The following is a 27,908-nucleotide window of genomic DNA, read 5'->3' as shown; positions in this document are numbered from 1 at the left end:
CGTCCCTGCTGACTTCAGTAATATAAAGCAGGGTTTAATGCCCCGCCTGGGTAAAAGCACGCCATACTACAACAGGAGGTCTTGGGCTAGTCTCCTAACGCCACTGTAACCTCCCGCTGTAACAGGATTAAAACATAATCATAAGAATGTGATTTAAAATGCTTTAGCCATGTGCCACAAAAATGTTCCACAGAAAGTGAAGAGCATTTTCCTTCTCCTGGAAAGTGGAGGGATTTGACAATGATTTGATGGTGACCGTGTCGATTAAAAGCAGTCCCTAGGCTACACTGATCACTCTGATAAACTGATCACTCTGATAAACCGATTAATCGATTGTAAGAACGGAGCCTCACGCTCTGGACTGCGGTAGATACCGTGTCACTCGGCCTGACTTTGGCACTTCTGACCATAGACGTCATACTCTTTGTATAAAATATAATCCTTCAGGGGTTTGGGCAGATGAAGGAAGCTCATGAAGACCGGGGCTCGGAGACGCAGTCGGCCCAAACACTTTCTGATCCTCAGCCGACACAGGTGCTGCAAGGAGCGGACATTCTCTGAAGATGCAGAACATGCCTTAAATCAGTACAGGGAGCTGACACAGTGAAAGCATGATTCAAATGACAGTTTGGCAAAAATAAAGAATAAATACATATTTTCCTTTTATTACAAATGTTGTCCCCAGCCAAAAACTTCTAATGTGTTACAATTGCAGTAGGAGGTTGTATTAAATTTCCCAAACAAGTACAATATGAAAAATCTGAATCATACATTCATTATCTGTAACCCTAATCCAGTTCAACCCACGCAGACACAGGAAGTACACACCACACTCCTCACAGACAGTCACCCGGAGGAGACCCACGCAGACACAGGGAGAACACACCACACTCCTCACAGACAGTCACCCGGAGGAAACACACGCAGACACAGGGAGAACACACCACACTCCTCACAGACAGTCACCCGGAGGAAACCCACGCAGACACAGAGAGAACACACCACACTCCTCACAGACAGTCACCCGGAGGAAACCCACGCAGACACAGGGAGAACACACCACACTCCTCACAGACAGTCACCCGGAGGAAACCCACGCAGACACAGAGAGAACACACCACACTCCTCACAGACAGTCACCCGGAGGAAACCCACGCAGACACAGAGAGAACACACCACACTCCTCACACACAGTCACCCGGAAGAAACCCACGCAGACACAGGGAGAACACACCACACTCCTCACACACAGTCACCCGGAGGAAACCCACGCAGACACGGGGAGAACACACCACACTACTCACAGACAGTCACCCGGAGGAAACCCACGCAGACACAGGGGAGAACACACCACACTCCTCACAGACAGTCACCCGGAGGAAACCCACGCAGACACGGGGAGAACACACCACACTCCTCACAGACAGTCACCCGGAGGAAACCCACACAGACACGGAGAGAACACACCACACTCCTTACAGACAGTCACCTGGAGGAAACCCACACAGACACAGGGAGAACACACTACACTCCTTACAGACAGTCACCCGGAGGAAACCCACGCAGAGACAGGGAGAACACACCACACTACTCACAGACAGTCACCCGGAGCGGGAATCAAACCTACAACCTCCAGGCCCCTGGAGCTGTGTGACTGCGACACCTACCTGCTGCGCCACTGTGCCGCCCAAAATCAGAATCAGAAATACTTTATTGATGCCAGAAGGAAATTGCAGTTAAAATGTACTTAAAAGTAGTTATTTTAGCAGCAGCATCACAAGTGCATTCAGGGCCTGTTTAAAAACCTGTTTAAAATCCACACTCGGGACAGAACGGCTGTCGTTGTGGTTGTGGTTCTCATGTTTGGCCACCAGAGGTCGCCATGAATAATGCAATAGTGAAATGGTTGGCATTTGACTGCCATTTTAACTGCATTAACTTGGGGGAGAAAAACAGGCCTTGCACTGAGATTAAGGGAAAGTTATTTATTTAACTCTAGCTTTAAAGTGTACACTTTCAGCAATAATATGAGAATATTTCTGTAAGTTTCAATACCATTTTAAAACAGGTTTGAAATCAGGAAATAGAGGACAGTTGAGAAATAAATCCGTTTCAATGCTCACCTTGAATCGTGCAGATCTCCGGCCACTGTTTGTGCTCCATCAGAGTCGCCTTGAGTTTGCAGCAAAACCTGACATGGTCGACGTAATCTAACATGATGCGCACGATATTTCCAGCCAGATGTTTCAGCCAGTACACAGTGATCACTTCACAGAACTGTGGGGTCAGAGCGATAAGAGAAAACCACAGTAACGGCATTTCACTCCTTTTCAGTGAAAAAGAAATCACACATAGGATTTAACACTGTGCTCAAATACTGGCATTAACTGATGATAATAATAAAGCTATTTTTTAAAATGTATGAATACTATATTAATACATTTATCAATATTTTTCATTGATTTATTTTTTACATCATTTCCTATTCTGTGCATAATCATATATTTTATTCTGGATAAAGAAGGTTCTTCTGTGAGTAGAAGTAGGTGTCATCTGTATCTCACTGTGGTGTCCTTGATGACTGAAGGGGTCCAGCCCTCGTAGTCGTCAGGTATGTGGGCTCTATCTCCATATGGACAGTGGAAGCAGCGCTGCACCTCATAGCCATAGTTAAGCAGCATCCTCAGCACCACCTCGTCCTTTAGGGCGTACTGCAGGGCGGAGGGGAAGTGGGTGGTGTTCACTCTGCAGAAGTAGTTGACGTTGGCCCCATACCTCAGTAGGGTTTCTATCAGCTCGTAGTTGCCCAGGCGTAGCGCCACCTGCAGGCACTTGACCGGGTCCTGGTTGGGCATGGCTCCTGCCTCCAGCAGTAACCTGGTGGACTGCAGGTCCTCGTTACACACGGCGAAGTACAGCGCAGATTTACGCTGGTCGTCATAATTGCGGCGCACCCAGGCATACAGCATGAAGTTGGGGTCGTAATCGGCGTCCAGCAGCATCTCCAGGCACTGGACGTGTCCACCGGCAGCTGCGGAGTGGAGTGGACTCATCCCACTCTCTTCCACAGCCTCCCAGGTGGTCACAGGGATCAGCAGAGACAGAGCTCTAATGACAGAAGAGCACAGCTGTTTACACAGTGGAGCCACACCTTACATTCTCAAGACACTTAGGGGTTTTTTCTCATTCATAGCTCAGTGAAAATGTCCACGAAACCAACAGAATGTTTACTTTCCTAACTATGTACTAACTATGTAAAGACATTGTAAACAGCTCCACTGAGCTGTAACAGGGAGAATAGAGTCCTATATAAGGGATAAGGGTTACAGATAATGAATGAATGAATTAATGTAATTATAATAATATATATTTCATTCTTTATCTTATGTTACTAATTGAACCCATATTTGTTCATTTTGTGGCATTCTTTCTCTTATTCTTCTGTTACTTTGATTGTTTCATCTTGTTGCTTTTAGTTTAATCATGTTCCAATGTTGATTTAATTGATTAAATATACTTTTTTATTTTTTTTCACTTCCTGTCCTCTGTAAATACTACGTTGAAAATAAACAAAGTTAAAATAAAGGTTGATTGATCGACTGATTGAAGGTGATGGAGAGACGGGGTCCTCACTTCACGTGTCCGCGGTGGGCCACTCTGTGGATGGGGAGGTGTCCTGTGTGTTTGGGAACATTAGCGTCCGCTCCGTGCTCCAGCAGCAGAGAAATGACCTCAGGGTTCCCGGACGCCGATGCCTCAAAGAGGATTGTGGCGCTGTCTTGAGCCTGTGACATCACATCAGCCCCTGCAGGTCAAACACAGCTGAATGGTATATAACGATAATATCATCACTAAAGGGTTCTGCTTCAGTAGATGTGGTCATGCAAGTCCTTCTCTATTTCACTGATGAGTGACCTTTGCTGAGGAGGGCCTTCACTATCTCCAGGTGTCCAGCCTGTGCGGCCAGGGCCAGTGGAGTGAGTCCGTAGGCGCTCCGGGGGTCGGCGTTGGCCCCTGACTTCAGCAGCAGTTCCACGATGTCGGTCAGTCCGAGGCGAGCGGCCTCGTGGAGCGCTGTCCTGCGGTTGGCCCCCTCCTGGTTCACACGGATGTTAAAGAAGAGAAGGAGCTTCATCATGTCGTAGTGGTTGTTTCTTATTGCTGGGGACATTAAGGACATGGTCAGGACAGTGACAGTGAGAACAGACCTGTTTGAACATACCGTTTTCCTCTGAGCCCGAATGTAATCGTGCATCCAGGACCTGCTGGAGCCACACGGCTGACAGATAACGGAGGTTTACGTCCTTCCAAGTTTTCTTAAAGTGAGTAGAAGCAACTGATTTACTCACCTATGAAAAGAGGCGTGTCCTCCTCACCGTCCAGGCAATCTGGACTACTCCCATTGTCCAGCAGGTAGCAGGCATTGTCCAGAAGACCCTTCTCTACCGCCAAGAACAGTGGAGTCTTGCCTCGGTGAGTTCTCCTGTGCTTAGCATCCGTGGGAGAAGCTGCAGTGAAGCATCAGTATAATAAAGGGGCAATGTTGACACCGTGAGATAATAATAAGAAGGTATTTACAGATGTTTGGCCATTATTTTAGTTTGGCTATTATTTTAGAGGCCTGGGCTCCTCACACCTCTGAAGGTGTCCTGTGGTCTCTGGAACCTTTCTTATTATGACCATCACAGTTTAGCGCTTCTCAGACCCTTACAACCACCCATTTCTCTTGCTTCCAACCCAACAGGGGGCGCTGTAAACAAACCATCAGTGGTGTATACACTCTGGACTGTTTTTCAGATGTATTCAGATATACATTTCTGGGCTGGTAGAGTGAGCATCACAGAGAATACTCTCTCTCTCTCCATTAAAATGATCTTAACATTAAGAGGTTTTTGGGAAACTGGGCCCAGTTTGTTAATTGTGTATATAATTTCCTCTGTTATAAAGCCTGTGTACTCGAGTAATGTTTCTCGTGTTTTATAACAGGTGTTTTGTATCTGAAACACTGGACCCAGGGCTCAGGGCAGCGGCTGGGCTCCTAACCAGAGTTTGTCTAAAGACCTGAAATATTAAATGTCTTGTGTGACTGGCTGCGTTTCAAATGCAGAGATATGAGTGTGAGAACAGATGAGGTCACTCAGACCTTTGAAGGTGATCTGGAGGATGTACTGGTTGTTCTGCATGGCGGCCTCGTGTAAGGGAATATGGCCGGTGTTGTCCTCCTCAGAGAAAGCGTCCTGGTGGACGGTGAGCTTCTGGAGCGCAGCCTCGTCGCCTATTAATCAGCAACACAGGACCATTCAGTGGAGAACAGGAGGACAGCAGGTAACGCAGAAACACTTTCTCCACAATCTCACCTCGACTGATGGCACTGGACACTTTGTCTCTTTCTGGACTTGTCTGAAATATCCTAAAGACAAAAATCATGCAGACAATCATTCATTCGTTCAGCGCGGTACCTTCAGGACGTACGGAACATTTAACACATACGCCTCGAATTCAGCTCTTTATTAAAAGCTCTTCCAGGTTTAACTTTGAGTATAAAATTCATCCACCCTGTGGTGTATGGTCTACAGTGTTGTTTAAAGTATTATCTCTTCTCTGTAATTCACAATGAGCTGCTGCAAGTACCAAGCACGCTCTAGTAATAAAGTTTATCAGTATTATTAGTAGTAATGGTGGTTGTGTTGGTGCTAGTGGTTGTAGTGGTAGTAGTATTGGTGGTATTAGTAATAGTGATGGTGATGGGGTACTGGTGTTTGTAGAATTTGTTTTAGTTTTAGTGGTGATGGGGATGTTAGTGGTGATAATGGGGATGTTAGTGGTAATAATGGTGATGTCAGTGGTGATAAGGGTGAAGTTGGTGATGTTAGTGGTTATGGTGATGATGGTGATGTTAGTGGTGATAATGGTGAAGCTGGTGATGTTAGTGGTTATGGTGATGATGGTGATGTTAGTGGTGATATTGATGATGATGATGGTGATGTTAGTAGTGATAATGGTGATGTTAGTTGGATAATGGAGACGTTAGTGGTGATAATGGTGAAGTTGGTGATGTTAGTGGTTATGGTGATGATGGTGATGTTAGTGGTGATGTTATTGGTGATGTTGATGTTAGTGGTGATAATGGTGAAGCTGGTGATGTTAGTTGTTATGGTGATGATGATGATGATGATGGTGATGTTAGTGGTGATGGTGATGATGATGGTGATATTAGTGGTGATAATGGTGATGTTGGTGATGAGGGTAATGTTAGTGGTGATAATGGGGATGTTAGTGGTGATAATGGTGATGTTAGTGGTGATAATGGTGAAGCTGGTGATGTTAGTGGTTTATGGTGATGTTAGTACTGATAATGGTGATGTTGGTGATGAGGGTGATGTTGGTGATGAGGGTGATGTTAGTGGTGATAATGGTGATGTTGGTGATGAGGGTGATGGCAGGAGTTTCTGTGTTATCCGGAGGTCAGTGGCAGCTCAATTTAATAAATAAATCAGAAGTGAATCTGACGACATGAGTCTGAGCAGCTGAATCCTGAAATGACTGGCCAGCTGTAGGAGACTCTTTGCTGAACTGGAAATAAAATCTGCGGCTGCTCCCTGCAATAAACCAACAACCTGTTCACAACAAGGTCACAAACAACGTTCACCTGCATCGATCTCCAGGGAAGACGTCGGTAAACTCCACCTGTTTACTGCTGGGCAGGATGCTCTGCTCAATCATGTACTGGGTTGCCACATCCTCATCAAAAATCTCTTCTGGGGTTTCAAAATCCATCATGGAGTCTTGAGTCGTGGCCAACATTCAGTCGGCCTCCGCAGTGGGAACGAACTCTTACTCCAGCACAGCTTCGGGTCGGTCGAATTCTTATCAGTTTATTTATGGGATTTATGTAATTAAGTCTGTACAGATGAGTTACTCAGGAGAGGACAGAGAGGACAGGACCAGGACAGGACCAGGACAGGAGAGGACAGAGGAGAGGAGAGGAGAGGACTGGAATTAAATAACTGTTAGGAGAATGAAGGCAGTGGAGACAGTGTTCAGATTCTACGCTGGGTGTGATACTCTGTGTTATCTTTGCTGTTTACCTGAGGTCCGACTGTAAACAACACATTTAGCTCAACAACATAAGCACACATCCCTGAAATAAACAGAACCTGACCTGCTTTAACACTCACTGCTGTTCAGTGGCTCACACCCACAGAGGAACCTGGTACTCACCCGCTTCACACAGCCGTGGTCATCTCAGTCCCTGATGAATGTTTATAGTAGAGTTTACTAACGAAATCGCTCGGCTGTCATGAGTCACAGCGTGGTTTAGGGGCTGTCTCTGAGCTGCACTCTGGGTTATTTATGTCATGGCCCTGCTATAAATATCTGATCATGGGACAGACCAAGGCCGCTTGCATGGACCTGGCTCAGTGAGCTCTGTTCCTAGCCTCTCAGACTGGGCTCTCGTGGCCAAGAAGAATGATTAGGTTACGCTGCATAAGTGCAAAGGCCTCATCATTTACAACACGGCATACAGCTACACCCACAGGTTCAGCAGGACTCTCATCTTCAGCTGCTACACCTTTAAAAACAAAGGTGTCAGGAGGATTTCTCTGGAGCCAGGGCTTAGGAGAAGCAGCAGCCCTCAACATCTGAACCATGTTAACCAGTGGAACCCTGTGTTTACATGAGATGTATTTTCATAATTTTCATAATTTATTTCATAATAATTTTAAGGACATTAGCGTTTGAGGTTTTCAAGGACCATACACACAAGCCAAGATCCATCCTCAAGGTTTAGTTCTACACTGAGTTAGAGCTCAGGACTTTGAAAGACATCACAGAATGGAGAGGAGGAGGAGGAGACGATACACTGGGAAACGGGAAAAGAGAAGAGAAGAGAAACCACAATCGAGAGGAAAACAGTTGATTTTATAACTAAACTCTGCCCTGAAGACGAGGGTCCAACACCACAAGGTGAAGCCCTAAATATCATCTGAGCACATCTCTCTACGAAAACGTCAGACTTTTGACACTTGTAGCAGACAGATGTTTGGCCGTGGCCACCGAGCGGAGGGGTGAAGGTCACTGAGAGGGTGGATTAATGAAGGGCCTGAGCTGATATCACCGCTGGAGGCTGGCCTCAGGCTGTCAGAGCTCTCAGCGTCACCTCTGGGGAGAGGAATCTCTCAGCAGGAGCTGAACCGAGAAAGATTGACAGGCCACAAGCTTTCTAAGTTCTGACCACTAGAGGGCAACGTGAAATGACTTCTCAGGCACCTGGGCGAATGAGCGGACTACCTTCAGAAATAAGACGGATGCTTGCGGTTAAACTGAGATGCTGTAATGCTGAGGTCGGAATCCAGAAATGACACAGTGACTCCAGAATGTCGTTGTGTTGTGTCTCAGGGAGTAGCACTGTCTCACTGTGGACTCCAGTCTCTCTGTGAGGGGAGGACAGGGCATAAATATGGAATCCAGCTGTTAGGAGATGATTGAATTATAGCTCAGGTTAAACTAGGTCATCGCTGGCCTCCTCCCAGCAGGTATTACACTCCTCATCATATTTATATCTTACCTCCCATGTTTCAGCTCTAATCTCCAGGGAATCCTCTTACGCTCCACCATTTCATTTATCTTTTCAGGACCTTTCTGCAGATGTGACTTCAGCTGTGTCTCAGTTGGGTCTTGTGCACAAAAAGGGATGCAAACGCCCACACAGTGCATTCAGGGCCATAAATATACGGACAGGCCTGTGCTGCTGAATCTGTTCATATTTCAGTTGCAGATTTAAAGGGTTTGATACCACTGTGTTTTAACGTCAGAATAATTCAGAGAATGAAGTCAGAATATTTCGCTGCAGGCACAAGGAGGCAGACACAGCCCATTGCAGTGTAACTGGGGAAAGCAGTGTATTGTTGAAGCCTTACTATGATATAGATTTCAGGAATAAATACTCAGTCCTCTGGCACTCCAGGACCAGACTGTTATTAATATTTAAACAGTGAATCGGTGCAAGAATCCATTTTTTTTTTTCAGAAGGGGGCATGTAGTTTCACAGGATACTATTAGAACGATGATAAAAATCCAGAGAAATTGAGGAACCCCGGCGTGCCCATGAGGCTCCGTCATGTTACGGCTTATTGAAAGCTGATTATTCCACAGCTCGCTCTATGGAGCAGAGACTCTCTGAATATTAGTTTTATGAAAATAGATCAATAATATAACAGTGTTTCTCTGAATTATTCTGATTTTTGTTCTCAAATATATTCCAACTTTATTCTCAGAATATACACAGTACCAGTCAAAAGTTTGGACACACCTCCTCATCAGTGATTGGTGGAGTAGAGCTAGTCACTGTATAGAACTGTGTACCAGCCCCTACCTCTGTACAACCCCAGTTACAGTCTCAGACACATTCAGAAGGGAGCGCTTCTACAGATTAACTCTCGACGAGGCCACAGCTGTTCACTGAAAACCGTTCCAGGTGACGACCTCATGAAGCCGACTGAGAGAACGGAGAGAGTGTGTGAAGCTGTCATCAAAGCAACAGGGGGCTACTGTGAAGAGTCTAAAGTATAAAACATACTCTGGCTTTTTTCTTTACTACATAATTCCACATGTGTTCCTTCATAGATTTAAAGTCTTCCTTTTTTCCTAAAATAATAAATAATGAATATTTGAATAGGGGTGTCACGGTGGAGCAGCAGGTAGGTGTCGCACTCACACAGCTCCAGGGTCCTTTAGGTTGTGGGTTTGATTCCTGCTCCAGGTGACTGTGTGTGAGGAGTGTGGTGAGTTCTCCCTGTGTCTGCATAGGTTTCCTCCGGGTGACTGTGTGAGAGGAGTGTGGTGTGTTCTCTCTGTGTCTGCGTGGGTTACCTCCGGGTGACTGTCTGTGAGGAGTGTGGTGTGTTCTCTCTGTGTCTGCGTGGGTTTCCTCCAGGTGACTGTGTGTGAGGAGTGTGGTGTGCTACCAGTGTCTGCGTGGGTTTCCTCCGGGTGACTGTCTGTGAGGAGTGTGGTGTGTTCTCCCTATGTCTGTGTGGGTTTCCTCTGGGTGACTGTGTGTGAGGAGTGTGGTGTGTTCTCTCTGTGTCTGTGTGGGTTTCCTCCAGGTGACTGTGTGTGAGGAGTGTGGTGTGTTCTCTCTGTGTCTGCGTGGGTTTCCTCCGGGTGCTCCGGTTTCTTCCCACGCTGCAAAAACACACATTGGTAGGTGGATTGGGGACTCAAAAAAGTGTCCGTAGGTGTGAGTGAATGTGTGAGTTGACCTCCAGGGTGTATTCCCACCTTGCGCCCAATGATTCCAGGTAGGCTCTGGACCCACCGCGACCCTGGACTGGATAAGGGTTACAGACAATGAATGAATGAAAGAATGAATAATCTGAATTATTCTGAATTAAAGAATACAGACTAACCTAAGATCTACACATTTTAGGGCTCTGTATGTAGAGTTAATGGAGGTTAAACTGGTGCAGTCATGTTGTAGAGAAGTAACTGGGGGTCTCCTTCATCCCCCCCCACACACACACACACACAGCTCCGTCACTGACCTGTGGACAGTGTAATGGTGATGAAGGCTGCTGTAGATCAAAGCGCAGTGAAGTGTCTCAGTGCAGTGTAGAACTGGATTAAACTGCAGTGGGCTTCATATATTTCCCAACAGATCAGTCACTGCTTTGATGATTGTGGCCCATATTCAGGCCGTGGAGAAAGTGTTGGCAGCTGAAGGAAATTCATGGAATATTAATGTGCACAAAGTGCAACAAAAGCAATCGAGCAGAGGACGACCTCGTCACAGCCGCGAGCGCTCGCTCTCCGGGGAATGTTCCAGAAAGAGCAGCAGCTGCCCACCACAGAGCAGAGCAACGTCTCGGAAAGACACATCCTGTTTACCGCTGGACACAACCCCAGGACTGCATTATTCCCTGTATCTAATTTATTATAAACATTCTGGGGAACCTGAAGGCCTGTGGGTTTTAGTACCTCACTGATTCAGAGGGCGACATGGTGGCACTGCAGGGGGAGCCACGGTCACAGTTATGGGTTTGAGTCCCACCTGTCTGTGAGGAGTATGGTGTTCTCCCTGTGTCTGTGTGGGTCTCCTCCAGAGTGCTCTGCTTCTCTCCCACAGTCCAAACACACGTTGTTAGGTGGATTTGCTACTCGAGCTTCCATGGGTGTTAGTGAGTGTTTTGGCTCTGTGATGGACTCAACACCACACTAAACTGAGTAAGCAGTTACAGACAATGAATGAATGAACGATTCAGAGACGCTCCTCTTGTTCAGCCAGGCCAGCGTCGCTCTCTAAACTGTTCTGATGCCACAAACATGTCCCCAGTCCCATATGGATGAATTCTATTATCAATCCAACTGTTCTGGCTCAGCGTTTAAAGCCAACACAGCTCCGTCTGGACTTCGTAATGAAGCACAGCAGGGGCTATCGCGGTCAGCTGGCATCACACACAGTGTGGAACACAGCCAACATCCAATACACACATAGCCCCTGCCACTGACTCTACAGCATCACTTCTCTTCACTGCTAGACAGCCCCAGATCAGGAGGGGGCGACATCTCCAGAACGTGAACTCTGAGATATTGCTTTAACACTTCTAAATGAGCAGTGAGCAAAATAAATAAATAATTAACAGGGTAAAAGCTTAATCAACGCAATGCCCAATGTTCCCAATGCCAGCAGCCAGACATATAAAATCCCCCATCGTTAGGCAGCAGAGCAGTGGGAATTTATTTGGAATAAACATCCAGTTGATTTGGGATGAGCTAAAGAGGGGTTTATAGTTCAGAACTGTACCTGACCTCACTGATGCTCTCAAACCCAAATATCATCAAAACCTTAGAGACCCAGTGAAATCCCTCCCAGAAGAGTCGAGTGAAGGAAGACGAACAGCTTACAACCACCACAGGCTCCAGAGGAAACCCTGGATGAGCCAGTTCCCAGGCATTGGTTATGGTTAGAAACTAAGTTCAGTTCCAGCTTAGGCTTAATCTGCATGTGGAAACTGTCCAAGTATCAGCTGGAAATGTATTAATTTAAATAAAGGACATTTGATGTAGGTCAGATCAGTTCCACTCCAGTGGACCCCAAAGAAATGAAAGACACTGGCCTCTTTATGAACACCACATCCTCCTAAAGCTCCAAGGCAGAGCCAGGCGGTGGCAATGAGTTTGTTCTACATTTAATTGCATTAAACCCAAGTTTACTGCCATGCATTTGAAGATCTGCTCCATCTTGTTCTACTGGGTTACGACCCTCTGGACCCTCCAACTTCTAAAACAATTTCTCATGAGAAATAACATTATAATCCACTAAAAACAAGGCCAGACACATGTGATGTATTTGAAAAACTTTGTTTATTGTGTACTGGGCATTTATTTACGACCTAGGTCTCTCCTTCTTGCCTTTGTAGAGAGCGAGGAGGGACACGTTGGCCACCTTCACCACCTTGAAACGTACTCCAGGGATATCACCGACGGCGTGTCCCTTACGACCAAACCCTGCCACCAGAACCTCGTCGTTTTCCTGAGGAGAAAATAAAGGTGCCGTCAGTGTCAACAAAGACCACACCATGAATTATTCATCACAACAGTTCCACATCCGATATTCACCTCAATGAAGTTCAAGCAGCCGTCGTTGGGGACGAAAGCTGTGATCTTCTTGCCGTTCTTGATCAGCTGGACCCTGACGCACTTCCTAATAGCGGAGTTCGGCTGCTTGGCCTCGACGCCACTGAAGAGAAGCAGGATGCGAGTGTTAACATTAACTCACGAGTCTCAGTAAAAATACTGTTGATGAGAATTCACTTACACTTTCTCAAGCACGATGCCTTTGGCGTGTGAAGCTCCTCCGAAGGGGTTGGCCTTCAGAGCGGTGCCCAGATTGGCCTTCTTGTACTGCTTGTCGTGCCATTTCTGCTCACGGCGGTGGTCCCGCAGTTTTCTGGCGGTACGAAGTCCACGACACTTTCCTGAAGAACACCAAGACAAAAAGAGTGAACATTGGCTCTTACAGAAAAAATAACTTCCACTTCATCAAACCCCCCCCCACAACCAACAGCTGCTCTGGCACTTTCTCAGGACGGGTTCAGTTTGTGTTCAGACTCCAAGCCTGCAATCCCTCAGGTGAAGACACGTCACTGCTGAACTACACCCTTCAGTGAAGATCAGTACATTAATATTTCATATGGACCATGTTTTTATTTTTTTTAACATAAAAGGTTTATGCTCAGTGCCTCAAATAAAAAACACTTTTAAAGTCTCCATCCAATGACTCATCTTTCTATTCTCATTTCAACACAACTTTAATTCAGCAGTGACTCTACAATAATGTAAATGTTAAGGTGTGGGATTTACACAGCTTTTTTATGAATTATAAGCCATTCAATTTTTTGTTACAAAAACATTAGTTCTCTCTCCTCCTCCTCCCCAATACCCATCTTACTCTTAACTTAAAACTGAGTAGTTTAAGGTGGAACAATTATTTATATGCAATTTATAAGCTGTTATTTAAGATGGTAATATTTCTCTTCACGTAAATCCTGCGGTGATTAAGGTGGAACTGCCCATTCACTGAAACGCTACATTATTTAACGTGAAAGGAAAACGAATAAGACCCAAACTGCAGATTCTGAATAACACAAATCTACATCTAGCTCCTGGAAGTCGCCTAAACCCTCTCCGTTTAAAGCTGTTCTCTGTATTTTCAGAGTTTTGTTGTGAAGTCAAATCCGAGCCCCGCCGCTGGAAGATGGCGCCGCTGCGCTCCACGTTCTCAACCCCGGAATAAAACCCAGAAAAGGCCCAGAACGGCGCTCCGCAGCCGGCACCCTCCGCCACGAATCGGTCTATGAGACCCTTATCTGTGTGCGGGTGTGTTTCGGCGAGCCCGGCGGAGCCAGGGAGAGCGGTTCTGGATCGGTTTGTGAGGAGCAGGTCGTACCCATGTTGCACGATCCGAGTCCGGGGGAGAAAGACCGAGACCAGCATGCCCCGCGCTAAAGGCCTCCTTCACAGGCGCCCACAGAAAACGCCTGATCGCAGAGAACAATCCGCTCGGGCTTTTCAGGGGACACCAGGGTTTTAAAATCACACATAATAATTTATACACGTTTAATAATAATTGTCGCTTCACAGCAAACATTCTTTGTGTCGAAGACGTGCCAGAAATATAGCAAATACGTTGGACAGCGTTGTATAACCACGTCAACCTGATCTCCACCTCATCTGCGCGGCCTTCAGGGAGGGGCCTATGATTTAGAGATCGCATGATTTTCTGTCGTTTGATTTCTTTCCTGTGTTTCTGTTCAAAGCTTGTTCTTCATAAAGTACTTCTTTAGTCATCAACGAGATTCAGAAAAAAATACATTGCTGATATTCTCAGTGAATAACAAAGAAACGGGGTGATAATCAACAACAATGTAATAACATCTCCATATTCATCGATTATATGTAGTATGTTATTAATGACTGTGGCCATATAGTAATGTATATGTAGAGAGTAATATCCATGCAGTAATGTACACGTTACAATGAGCTGAGGACTAGATCTTAATCTAAAACCAAAATGCATGTGCCCAAGTACATCAACATCCATTATGTAGTGTAATGATTGTTTTTGATTGATTATATATAATTAATTAATGATGTCTTATGAAACACCTCTCTACCTTTAATTATGAATTTAAGTAATTTATGCATTAAGCAACTGAGGGGCAGGGGTCTGATTTACATTCTCAAAAAGCCCTAGTTGGGCTTTACAGACTGGGTGTTTTAACTGTAGTAAATTCTGGCTTCATCAGGGTGTGGGGCTCTTTGTAAACATCGGGCCGGACGTGACTCCTCTCCTTCTAACATTCCCAGTGTTAAATTCCCTAGATTTAGAAACCTTCTGCTGTTATACCAAGCTGTTCCCCTGCTCCTCTGAGATGCTGGATGTTTCCCCTGCGGAGATTCTACCTGCTAATTAACCCAGACTGTTGTGGAGGGGGTGTTCAGAGCTGATCTGGGTCACTGCCTCCACAGCAGCAGGTGAGTCTAAAAATACTCTATGAGCTTGTTCGGAAAAGCCTGTATGGTTTTATGGTTAATTCATAACATTATTCTGTGGTGTAGGTCGTCTTCATTCAGAGAGATTTGGTGTTTTCAGGTGGCCTGCCTTCAGAAATACACTAGTGCATTAGTCAGTGCGCCCCCCACTGGCCAAGCAGGCAAAACACAGCAACCTGGTACAATTGTCTCGTTTTCAAGAATTCTGGTCATTGAACCGGTTTTGTTTCCAGCCCCACTTTTCCTGTTTTGAAGGGAAACAAGGATATGTCATCTCATTAGCAGGGGACACTGTGTTCCAGTGTTGCTGCATCTGAATTCAGCGCCAGAGAGTGGTTGTGTTGGTCACTTTGGCACCAACAGCACGCCCAAGCTGATCCCACAAGTGTTCAACGGGGTTGAGGTCAGGAGTTGGCAGGTCATTCCCTCCTCTCTACTCCCACATTCTGGAGGTAGTCTCTGATAAACCCCGCTCTGTGGGGTGAGCGTTGTCACTTTTCAAGTTCGGTCCCAGACTGTGCAGATATGAGATCGCTACTAGTTGCAGAATTTAATCTCGATATCTCTCTGCATTGAGAAGCCTCCAACGATGACAAGCCTTGTTTTTCCAGCGAGGGAGGTGCCGCCCCACACCATCACACAGAAGAAGCTGTTTGGCTTTGGCAGAGAGGATTTAGCAAATTTTTAAGGGGCGGAACCCACACACTCAGCTCCACTGCTCCTCCCACAAATGCATGTTCCTTACAAAGGTGGCATCATTTAAAAGAGAAATGAACAGGCGTTCCAATGGTATGAGGTTTATTGCCAAGACGTGTAGTAACAACAAAGAAATAATCTACCAAACACACATTTCCTTACTCTTTGTTTTTGCTAAGTTTTGAGAGTTAATTTGTACTAGTTATACATTAAATTAAATTCCCCAGTGCACCTTTAAACATTTAAAGTGGAGAAGTTTATTGTTGAAACCCTTGGATAAAACAAATCATTTGGCAAGGATCGGTTTGTTGAAGTGAATCGTAGTTCTCTATTAATTTAACTCCATTCGATTCGTTGAACAGGACTGACTGTGAGAATCGGTTCTTTGAAGTGAATCGAATCAGTCTTCGCTTCAGTGTCAGCACGTTCCTCGAGACAGGGAGGGCGTGGTCGCGCTGCTGGAAACTCTCCTCTGGGCGTTGATTGGATACGGCCCGCGTCCGTCAGCAGGGGGCGGGGCTTCCATCGGCCGTTGCTGGAGTGAAAGCGGTCAGTCGGCGTCTGTGGCGGGAGCGCGCGGACGCACACATGGCTCCGCGGGGGCGCGCAATGGCTCTGGCTTTGTTTTCATTCATTTTTCTGCAGGTTTTTCCTCCGTCTTTGCAGAGAGATCCTGCACTCCAGAGGTCAGTTTCTGCTCTCTCTCTCTCTCTCTCTCTCTCTCTCTCCTCTCTTTGTGTGTGTGTGTGTGTGTGAGAGAGAGAGAGACAGAGACAGAGAGGATGGGGGGGCACAGTGTGGGGGGAAGGGAGGTGGGGATTTCTGAAGGATGCTCAGGCAGTGACACCCTCCTAAATTCAGGGAAACACACAGAGCCCTTTAAATAGCCCGTGGTTCTGGTTCTGAAACTGGTGGATTAAACCGTGTTCTGGTCCAGAGTGACAGTGCCGTACAGCGCTGGTCTTTGTGCTGGACCTGCTGTGAGTCTGCAGTGAAACCCAAGAGAAAAATCTATCGTTGGCCGCTGTGAAGGCATCAGTTTACAGGGCCGGGCCATAGCTGCTCCTGGAAATACGCTTTGTGTGGCGGGGATGGGGGGGGGTCTAATGTTGTATTGTATGTATAATAATACAGTGGGGTAAATGAGGAAGAGGATGAGGAGGATGAGGATAAGGATGCGGTTCTGAACGGAAGACAATAGCCTGGTGGAGGAGTGGAAGGTGGAAGTTGCCTTCAGGGCAGAGCGGCTGATGGGCACGAGTGTCTAACACACACTCAGTTCCTGCACAGCCTTGTGAATGTGTTAAAGACATCAGTGCATTGGAAATGAACTTGGGTCCACACTGATTACACACAGGAGACACACACACATGCGCACACACACTATATATATATATACACACACACACACACATACACCCCATAAACACATATTACAGACAGATTATAAACACAATACACACAGAGTCACTTGTCAGAAAGAGCTTAGCTCATTTACATATCTGACAGATCACCGATGGCGTGGGTAAGGTACAGCCCTGATCAGAGCCGTGTGAAGTTCTGGTGAGGAATCCTGCAGTTCTGATCCGCTCTGTGTCCTGAACAAGATGGCAGAGTGCTGTTTCTGCTTCTCCCAGCAGATGGGGTTTGGAGGGGAACTGGGTGTAAAGTCCTCTGACTTGTGGCACAGATCTCTCAGGCGTCCATCCCCTTCTCTGACCACACTCACCAACACTGACCACACTCACTAACACTGACCAACACTGATCACACTCACTAACTCTGACCACACTCACCCACACTCACCAACACTGACCACACTCACCCACACTGACCACACTCACCAACACTGATCACACTCACTAACACTGACCACACTCACCCACACTGACCACATTCACCAACACTGACCACATTCACCAACACTGATCACACTCACTAAGACTGACCAACACTCACTAACACTGACCAACACTCACCACACTCACCAATACTGACCACACTCACTAACACTCACCAACACTGACCACACTCACCAACACTGACCTCACTCACTAACACTGACCACACACACCAACACTGACCACACTCACCAACACTGACCACACTCACCAACACTGACCAACACTGACCACATTCACTAACACTGACCACACTCACCAACACTCACCAACACTGACCACACTCATTAACACTGACCACACTCACCAACATTTACCAACACTGACCACACGCACCAACATTTACCAACACTGACCACACTCACCAACACTAACCACACTCACCAACACTGACCACACTCACCAACATTTACCAACACTCACCAGCACTGACCACACTCACCAACACTCATCAACACTGACCACACTCACCAACATTTACCAACACTGACCACACTCACTAACACTCATCAACACTGACCACACTCACCAACACTGACCAAACTCACCAACATTTACCGACACTCATCTACATTGACCACACTCAGAAACACTCATCAACACTCACCAACACTGACCAACACTCACCAACACTGACCAACACTGACCAACAATGACTAACACTCACCAACACTGACCACACTCACCAACACTGACCAACACTCAAGAACACTGATCACACTCACCAACACTGACCACACTCATCAACACTCACCAACACTCATCAACACTGATCACACTCACCAACACCGACCAACACTCATCAACACTGATCACACTCACCAATACTGACCAACACTCACCAACACTCATCAACACTGACCACACTCACCAACACTGACCAACACTCATCAACACTGACCACACTCACCAACATTTACCAACACTCACCAACACTGACCACACTCACCAACACTCATCAACACTGACCAACACTCATCAACACTGACCACACTCACCAACACTGACCACACTCACCAAGATTTACCAACACTGACCAACACTCATCAACACTGACCAACACTCACCAACACTGACCACACTCATCAACACTGATCACACTCACCAACACTGACCAACACTCATCAACACTGATCACACTCACCAATACTGACCAACACTGACCACACTCATCAACACTGACCACACTCACCAACACTGACCACACTCACTAACATTTATCAACACTCACCAACACTGACCACACTCACCAACACTCATCAACACTGATCACACTCACCAACACTGACCAATACTTATCAACACTGATCACACTCAAAAATACTGACCAACACTCACCAACACTCATCAACACTGACCACACTCACCAACACTGACCACACTCACCAACATTTATCAACACTCACCAACACTGACCACACTCACCAACATTTACCAACACTGACCACACTCACCAACACTGACGGATTCAGACTTTTATCCCAAATGAGAAACATTTGTTCAGAGCTCATTGTTAAAAAGCAAATAAATCAAAAGCTGTAAAGACGCAGATGATCACAGTTATTCTCACAAACACAATCTACACCAGCACCATGATTAGTGTGTGTGTGTGTGTGTGTGTGTGTGTGTGTGTGTGTGTGTAAGGTCCACTATTAAATGCTATGAGGATTGTTTATCTGTGTGATTCTAAAACTCGTGGACTGGGTTTGGTGGGTTTTTATGAGAGAGACGAGTAGTAACATGCCTAACACGGAGGTAAAGCTCAGAACAGTGGAGGAATGAATGAATGGATGAAAGAAGCCTAAGTGCAGGTCAGTGATGTGACCCACTCCCCACAGTTGGGTGTCAGCAGTTGGTTGTGACTTGGTCAGGACCTCGTTCTGAGAAACAGTTCTTTCCTCAATCAGAAATGTTCTTTTGTGTCTGTTTCCTTTTCTCAGTGTGGGCTTGTTGTTTCCAGCTGCACGTCCTTTCAGACCCACGGGGCTGAACTGTTGTGCTCACAGTGGAGGGCTGGACACAGGCAGCTGTGGATGTTAGGAGTCCCGCTGTCTGTAGCTTTTAATCTTTTTAAGCAGATTTTAGGAGCTCTTTTCTCCTTATGGATGTGGATTATCTCTTATTTCATATCTCCTCTGAAGGAGTTTATAAAGAAAAAGGCTGTCTCTGATTTTAAAATTTATCAAAGGAATAAAATATCTGTATAATAAAATATCCGGTGTAATTGCTGAGTGGTGACATATTGAAGTGGTCAGTGTGGTCCAGCGGTGTCCAGAGATGAGGATGTTTACAGGATGTAGGCCACTGCAGGCTTTACCACTGCATTAAGAGATTTTATTTTGGTGAAGAGCCGAGGTGCCAGAGCAACTTTAAAGACACAAGCACTAATCCCCCCCCCACACACACGCAGACACAGTGAGGTGAGTGAGGAGGCGCTGGTCAGCGGATTCCATCGATTATATAATTGCGCGGTGGCCGACCCGACCGGCCACATGTTCAGGTGCTGTGACGCAGACAGATCTTTTAAGCCGTGACTGGAGCTGAGAGAAGGATTTGTGCTTCTCCCCCCACCTTTATCAACATCCTCATCACTGCCCGGGTTTGTAAGCGCTGTTGTGGCTGAGAGGGTGGGGTCTGGGGGGGTTGCTCTTGTTGTTTTCAAGTTGTTGGCTGTCGTATGGGGCTCAAATAAATGATCACTCACAGTGGGCTAAATGTAGTTACGTAACAACGGCATCTGCTCACAACAATAACCAGAGTCTAGTCTCGTCCCTCCTCCAATCACAGCCCACTCTTATCAGGAGACGCTTCGTTCCTCGTTCTTCTCATTCGTCTGCAGATGGAACAGTGGTGCTGTGGAGTGCCTCGGAATGTGCCGTAGAGGCCTTTTCCCAGAGCACGCTTCACGTGTCCACTCAAGGACAAACGGATTGTGATGCTCGGGCCATTAGACGAATTCACTCCGGCACTGACCCTCAGACACTTAATGCCCCCCTGGGCTCTGCCGAGATGAAGCAGGGATATTTGAGTCCTGGTGAATAAATACGAGCACAGTTCAGGTTCCTCGCGGCCTGCGGATGTGTAAGACCCTGTCAGAAACCTTCCTTCCTTCACTAAATACTGCTCACACTCCACCACTGCTTCTCCCTGCGGTTTAAACTAAATCTCTGTTGTTTATAACATGTCTGAGCACAGGAGGACGGTCCCCTGTGTGTCTCGGCTCCTCTGGAAGTTCTTCCTCCAGCTCTGAGGGAGTTTTTCCTGCTGCCGTGGCCTTTGGCTCCTCACCTGGGGACGTTCATTTCATTTCAATTGTAATTTAATTCATTCATTCATTATCTGTAACCCTTATCCAATTCAGGGTCGCGGTGGGTCCAGAGCCTACCTGGAATCATTGGGTACAAGGCGGGAATACACCCTGGAGGGGGCGCTAGTCCTTCACAGGGCAACACACACACATTCACTCACGCAGACACAGAGAGAACACACCACACTCCTCACAGACAGCCACCCGGAGGAAACCCACGCAGACACAGAGAGAACACACCACACTCCTCACAGACAGTCACCCGGAGTGGGAATCAAACCCACAACCTCCAGGCCCCTGGAGCTGTGTGACTGCGACACCTACCTGCTGCACCACCGTGCCGCCCTCAATTGTAATTTTTAATTGTTATGTGACACCATCAGATGTAAAAATGAACTCTGACTTCACATGTAGAGTGTGTATTTGTGTAAAGAATGTGTATTTAAGAAGAAACAGTTTCCTGTTCTTAGTTAAAGCTCCTCATCCTTGCAGACCCACAGATTTGGAAAGCAGTTCACCCACTGCTCTGAATCTCAGAGTCCGCTTCACTGCCACAGTTCTTCATCCTCCACAGACAGGTGGTCAAGTCTTAACCCGCCACCGGCCGGAGCCGCGCGGTGCTCCCTGATCCCTCTGACCCTTAATCGCGTCTTAGGAGGCCTCTGGGCTGAGTGCGCTTTATCTGGCTTTATCTGACGATTAGGACGTTTCAGCCGTGCGTCTCGGGATAATCAGGAACGCGCAGAGACCGAACGGAGGAGGTGTTGTGTTCGGCTTCGTCAAAGACAAAAGTTCTCCTCGCGCAGGGACCACATCTGCTCCAGCGGTTTTTGAAGACAGGATCAAAGAGGATGAAATGTGGTTCCTGTAATCCTTCAGAAATGGTTCTTCTTTAATCGTCTCCTCTGTTTATGTTTACAGTTCCACCGACCCGTCCTCCCGAGACACAGCCGCAGACAGTGAGTTATTCTGATACGCACCAACTTCACAACATCTGGTCCAGAGGCCTTCAAATCCAGATGTTGAATCCAGTTTCTGGTCCTAGATTAGGGACTGCGCTCTGTGGCCGATCTGTGACCCGCGGGAGTCAGGAAACTGGATTAAAGTCTGGATTTGAAGAACTTGGATTGTGTGGTTTATTCCTTTCCAGTGATGTTTTGTGTCTGTGAAGTGTGTTATAGTTTGGATGTGTGTTATTTCTGGCTTTAAATCCAACAGCTCTCATGTGTTCTCTCATGTTGGCTGAGCCCGGTGTATGTAAATGACCTCTGTTCTGATTGGCTGACCCCTTCATCAGTGAAAGAATACACTGAACAGACGTTATGTTCACAATTAAATGATCAGTTTACTCTTTCCTCATGATACGAACTCTATAAACCACTCCAAACACACACAGGTCTCAGAGCTGTGAGTGTTAGACATTAGGGGTCAGTCGGTCTGGACGAGGGGTCAGCGGTCACTCATATCTGATCTCTGGTGCCGTGTCCGCAGACGCAGTGTCCGGCGAGGGCCGGGTCGGCTCCTACGGGGACGTGGACGGCTCGGTGCTGATGGTGGAGACGCTACAGGTGAGGTGTCAAGTCTGTGACCAGACGCTAATGTGAGCTCTTTCCTCCAGAAAAGACGAATCTAATCCCGTGCACCGCGCTGGGGCTCGGAGAGACAGATTAGAGGAATCCAGACGTGTTTAATCGCACATTCAGCTCTGGGCTTTTGTGTGAGGGACTCAGACACGCTGCTCCTTTAGGAAACATGGCGTCTCTGAGGAGGAGGCTCTGACACACATTGAAAGCGCCTCGGAGCAGCAGGAACTTAAAGTCTGGTCAGTGCAGAAAGAAAGAGCTGACCTCAGGTCAGCGTTGTGCCCCTCCTCCGTGTGTGATGTGCAGTAGGGGAGATGCAGCGATGTGGAGGAGAACAAATGTGTGAGAGGAGGTCCCAAATCTGCCATTCATGTTTTTATTCCAAAGATGAAAATGTCCGATTGAAAGCGATATTCAGTTATTGATCAGCGCTGGGTGTGATCTATAGTTTGACGTGTGTTCGGTTTATTTTTATGAACCGTTCTGAAGTGTGTGAACTCCTACAGAGCTGAGTGTGTTGGTCCGATGTCGATTCTAAACCGGAGAAATGTTCGGATGTGGATCTAAACCCTGCTTCCCTTTGGCCTCAGGAACGCCGGCCGCACTCTCCTCCTCCGAGCCGGAGAAAGCTGCTGCAGTCGGCAGGAATCATGCCCTACACCCCTCTGACTGTGGCTTTTAACGGCAAAACCTGCATCCTCTTCAGGGCCCGGAAGCTGGCCGTCCGCTACCGGAACCACACACTGGTGGACCTGACTGAGAGGGCTTTCGGGCCCGAGGCTCTGGTGGACACCAAAGGCTCCTTCTGCAGCAAAGACAAAGCCACGTGAGTGAAGTCCACTCTTATGCCTCTTTCACAGAGACTTCCAAGAGAAATGGAGTACTCTGGAACATTTCCGGCGCTGTTCTCATATGAGTCTTTACCACGGCGCGAGGAGCTGAGGTAAACACTTTTGGATTACGGCGAATTTGTGAAAGGGGCATGAGACGTTAAGACAGGGGGCAGTGGGAAGACCTTCAGTCGTTTCACACTCAGAACAAATGCAATGAACAAATACCAACATATTTTAAATCCACATTTAAAGTCTAGTTGATAGTTTTCTTCATTTATTCTGAGGAATAAGCGTCTCCTCTGAGCTCTGTGTTGATTTTGACAGAAGGATTAAATGATGTGGTAACGTCTGCTGTTGGACGCAGTGTCTCACTAACGCTCTTGCTGTTCATTAGCCTGAACCTGCGTTTCGGCGACGTGGACGACCTCAGATCTCTGTCCGTCAGGTCAGTATTCCTTTGCTTTATGATGTGGAATGTTGCCATTAAAGAAATTTCCTGATGCACAGGATGCGCTGTCGTCTCTGCAGACTGCAGATGTCCAACACTTTCTACGAGTCAGCAGGACAGAACTGGTTCACACTGGACAGCGTACACATCCACTACAACTGGACGCACGAGGCCACCTTCAACGCCACCGACGTCTACGCTCCGTCCACCAACTCTTACCACTGCCAGCACATCAGCAGCCTCCAGAAATACGACACGCTGCTGGTGCCCAGCTCCAACACGGACAACTCTGCAAACTGGCACATAACGTTCACGGACTTCCAGGTGAGCTCACGGATATCCATCCACTCGGCACGCTTGTTAATATTAATATTTCAGCATGTCATTCTGCATTAAAACTGCAGTGGAGCGCAACAGATACAGTTTACACAGAAATCGTGTTCTGTTTTAAAGAGGATCCCCTGCCACTGCACTCAGCAAACATGACGTAACGTAGAGTAACTGGGCCACTCCACCAGGGACTGCTGTTTACACAGCGACTCTACACAGTGCTGCCTGTGACGGATCTGAGAATCAGAGCTGAGCTTCAGAGCTTTGGAGTTTTCCAGCTCTGAATTTTCATTCAGTTCTTGGACTTTTTCAGTGCTCCATTGTTAGTAAATGCTCAAAGTAACACACAGACACACACGCGCTCACACACACAGACACACACATACACAGACACACACACAGACACACACACACACACAGACACACACACAGACACAGACACACACACAGACACACACAGACACAGACACACACACAGACACACACGAACAGACACACACACACACGCACATGCACAGACACACGCACACACAGACACACGCACAGACACACACACACACGCACACAGACACACACACACACACACACACACAGACACACACACACACCCACACAGACACACACACGCACACACACACACACTGTGGTTCAGCAGCGACCAGAAACAGCCCTGTTCAGAACGCCCGCTTTCAGCACCTGTTCCTTTAAATGATAACGAGCCGCTCGCTGTTCACCCCGACCCCGAGCGCACAGCAGTGAGGAGCGAGGAGCAGAAGGTCTGGTTTTTAGTCGTTCAGCTGAGTCTGTCACAGTTATTAACACAATCTCCTGATCACCACTGTTTGCAGAACTGCGTTTTGCTGATGGTTGTTGTTGTTGTTGATAACTTGTTGTTTACAGCTGAAATATTTTGATGTATTTGGGTCAGACAATGAAAACACTACTTCATTTCCTTCACCAGATCCAAGCATTTAACGTCCAGTCCAGCAAGTTCGCCTCGGCCAGCGACTGTGCCACGTTCTTCACCCCGGCGATCCTCATGGGGCTCATCACCTCTCTGATCCTGCTGCTGGTCCTGGCCTATGCCCTGCACATGGTGGTGCACCTCAAGCACATCGACCGCTACGAAGAGCACAAGACCACCGTGTACTTCCCCCGAAATACAGAAGCAGAGTGCACAGAGAAGAACAACCTATAGACCCCCAGGACCCTCCTGAGAACCCCAACAGAGACTCAGACGGTTTGGCTCCGAAGGCCGTTCAGTGGAAGCCAGTGGGCGGCGGGAATCGCGTCCTCCGGAGCTGCTCGGCTCTGACTGCACTACTACACTCGCACGACTGTGGTGGGACAGTGAGAGTCCTGAGCAGGTTCCTGAGGGATCAACACTCCGCTGCGTTGCTGCGTTACGGTGGACTCAAATACACACACATTCAAATCTGCCAGCGTTCAAAAGCTCTGTGAAAGGCACACGAGCGGAGAAGTGTGGACTTTTCTTAAGTGAGATTCAGATTAGCGCCATATTTAATGTATCCTGAAATGCATCATCTGTCTTTAGCTTATATCTCTCTTAGAACAGGACGCTTTACTACATTTACAGACTGCGCACAAACCATTAGAACATAATGGAGCTATAAATTGAATGTGTAAAATGTGGAAATACTAAGTCTGCTCCTAACCCTCAACACAGTGCTGAGTAAAAGCCACAGACTGCCTTCGTTATTTTCAGATCAAAGTGGCTGATGGAAAAACGCTCGTGGAGGTCAGACACTGGACGTTAGAGTCATCTGCTTTTGGTCCAGATCTGAAAAATATCCACGGGTTCTTCCCACTTTTTACAAATCAAAGAAAGAACCCAATAGATGGACCTCCCCCCAGAGCCCAGACCTCAGTGTCACCGAATGTGTTTGGGATTGTAAGAAGCAAAAAAAAAATGCGACCAGCTTCGGAGACTGAACTTTGGAGCCGTGGGAACATTCCCGCAAGGTTTCTGTGAGGAACAGGAGGCAGGGTGTTGATCTAATGGTTCTGACTTGTATCGGAGGCTGGTCTCTGATTTTTGCACAGCACTGTATCGTTGTCTATATTAATTAAGGGATGGTTTCTATGCAGTGTGTAATGAAACCCAAAGTGTCACCAAAACCCAATCTTCCCTCTGGCGTGTGCAGGGTGGAGGAGGCTGTTCTGGGAGATGTGTTTTAAAGCGGTTGTGTAATCGCATATTTGTGTAAACTGTATGTTTACCGCAGTTTTGTATTATTTATTTATTTATTTAATTCTTATGTGTACGCTTTTAAGCTGAGCCTTCGAGAGGTGAACCTCTTAGAACCCAGTGGGATTTGATCTTCTACTGAAGCACAAATGGAGGCAGGGTCGAGTTGTAATGTACAGCATGGCAGTGGCTACGACCGTTTCAGCACCCGCTCGGGTTGTATCATATAAACAGATAATAACCATTATATTCTAAATGAGGGAAAGATTTCTGTTTAAGTTCTCCACGTATGAAATGAGCGATAGTGTGTTGATGTTAAATGATTCTTGTCCCCTGTTTCTGTTGAGTTTAATAAAACCAACAGCACATTCTGGAGAGAAGTCCATCTGAGCTTCACTGACCCTGCGCTTCACGGCTCTCAACACTCTCTAAGAGAAACGGATTCAGACAGACAGGGTTTCATACATCACACACCTAAAGAACCAATCCAGTCAACTCAGGGGCGAGGCTTTCCAGCTGCAGGTGACCGACAGAAGGCTGGTGATTAATATTATATATTTATAAATCTGCACTTAATGAATGAAGTCGAAGGTGTAGTTTCAAAGAGAGGAGTGGTAGGGGTAGTGGTAATGGCCAGAGGGGACTTAAAATGTATTTAATTATACGCTAATCAAATGCTTTTTGAACAAAACAAAAGACATGGGCCCTTTAATGTGTCATAAGAAACATTATGGCTATTTTTAGAGACTCCAGTTTATAGCTAACTATATTCACCACTGTTTACTGTTAAAACCCAACACAGCACGCTGACATTGTTTATTAAATGCAGATTTTGGACAGGCTAATATGAGCTAATAGCCTCGTGTTTTGTTGGGTTTCTTTTTTTACTCGTTCGCCCTCCAGCGGTGAACATCTGTCAGTGCAATAGCGCGTTATTCACATAAACGAAACGAAAGAAAAGGCGGAAAATCTCCTCCAAATCACAACGATGATCTCGAGTATAAACGATTGTAAATATATAAATATGAATCTGCACAAAACACTATTAATATTTAATATGACACTAAGTTATGTTGAAGAACAGTGAATCTGCAGATTCCGAGTGTTCAAGGCATTTCCGCAATCTCGCTACGTCACACTGGGCTGTGTTCCCAATCACGCCAACTGAACTTGTAGTGCACTCAGCCTGAGGCTGTAGACTTACATTCAGAGAACATCTACTGATCAAAGTGATTTCCAGTCTGTATGATGTGGTCTTTGGGCGAATGAAGATAAAAATGTTAACTATTACACACTAGTCTTTCTTTCTGTATTTTAAAATATTACATTTTTGGGGCGTGAACGGCCTGCTCCGAGTCCTGACCCTGTAAACTTTAAAGACACAGCATTTCTAGTGTCTTTCACACTTCAGTTTTTATCTGAAACCCTTTCAGGATACATTAGGGTCTGGGAATGAAGTCAGGGGGACAGTTTAAGTGTTGGGAATGAGACATTAAAACGTACCTGAGACAGAACTGTTTACTGATTCAAAAGCATCTGAGGCC

At 46.6% G+C, this 27,908-nt stretch overlaps 3 protein-coding genes across 3 annotated transcripts; 1 reads left to right on the top strand and 2 right to left on the bottom strand.

Annotated features, from left to right (window-relative positions):
* Positions 1-300: 300 nt before the first annotated feature.
* asb14a (ankyrin repeat and SOCS box containing 14a) lies at positions 301-6,777 on the bottom strand. Its single transcript, XM_066673058.1, has 9 exons — positions 6,650-6,777; positions 5,358-5,410; positions 5,144-5,275; positions 4,350-4,508; positions 3,916-4,161; positions 3,634-3,805; positions 2,565-3,108; positions 2,124-2,277; positions 301-557 (listed from the first exon to the last, which is right to left on the bottom strand). The coding sequence occupies exons 1-9, from the start codon at positions 6,775-6,777 to the stop codon at positions 379-381; spliced, it is 1,767 nt and encodes a 588-aa protein (XP_066529155.1). The 3' UTR covers positions 301-378.
* A 5,570-nt stretch (positions 6,778-12,347) lies between these two features.
* rps23 (ribosomal protein S23) lies at positions 12,348-14,096 on the bottom strand. Its single transcript, XM_066672393.1, has 4 exons — positions 13,952-14,096; positions 12,821-12,980; positions 12,622-12,742; positions 12,348-12,535 (listed from the first exon to the last, which is right to left on the bottom strand). The coding sequence occupies exons 1-4, from the start codon at positions 13,953-13,955 to the stop codon at positions 12,389-12,391; spliced, it is 432 nt and encodes a 143-aa protein (XP_066528490.1). The 5' UTR covers positions 13,956-14,096; the 3' UTR covers positions 12,348-12,388.
* A 2,216-nt stretch (positions 14,097-16,312) lies between these two features.
* Positions 16,313-27,621, top strand: atp6ap1la (ATPase H+ transporting accessory protein 1 like a). Its single transcript, XM_066670080.1, has 7 exons — positions 16,313-16,439; positions 21,883-21,920; positions 22,453-22,529; positions 23,135-23,370; positions 23,772-23,822; positions 23,906-24,149; positions 25,117-27,621. The coding sequence occupies exons 1-7, from the start codon at positions 16,342-16,344 to the stop codon at positions 25,351-25,353; spliced, it is 981 nt and encodes a 326-aa protein (XP_066526177.1). The 5' UTR covers positions 16,313-16,341; the 3' UTR covers positions 25,354-27,621.
* Positions 27,622-27,908: the final 287 nt, after the last annotated feature.

This window comes from Hoplias malabaricus, chromosome 5 (assembly GCF_029633855.1).
Source record: "Hoplias malabaricus isolate fHopMal1 chromosome 5, fHopMal1.hap1, whole genome shotgun sequence".
Classification (NCBI taxonomy): domain Eukaryota; kingdom Metazoa; phylum Chordata; class Actinopteri; order Characiformes; family Erythrinidae; genus Hoplias; species Hoplias malabaricus.
Note: the sequence above shows the minus strand (reverse complement) of the source record. Positions and strands in the feature narration are given on the sequence as shown.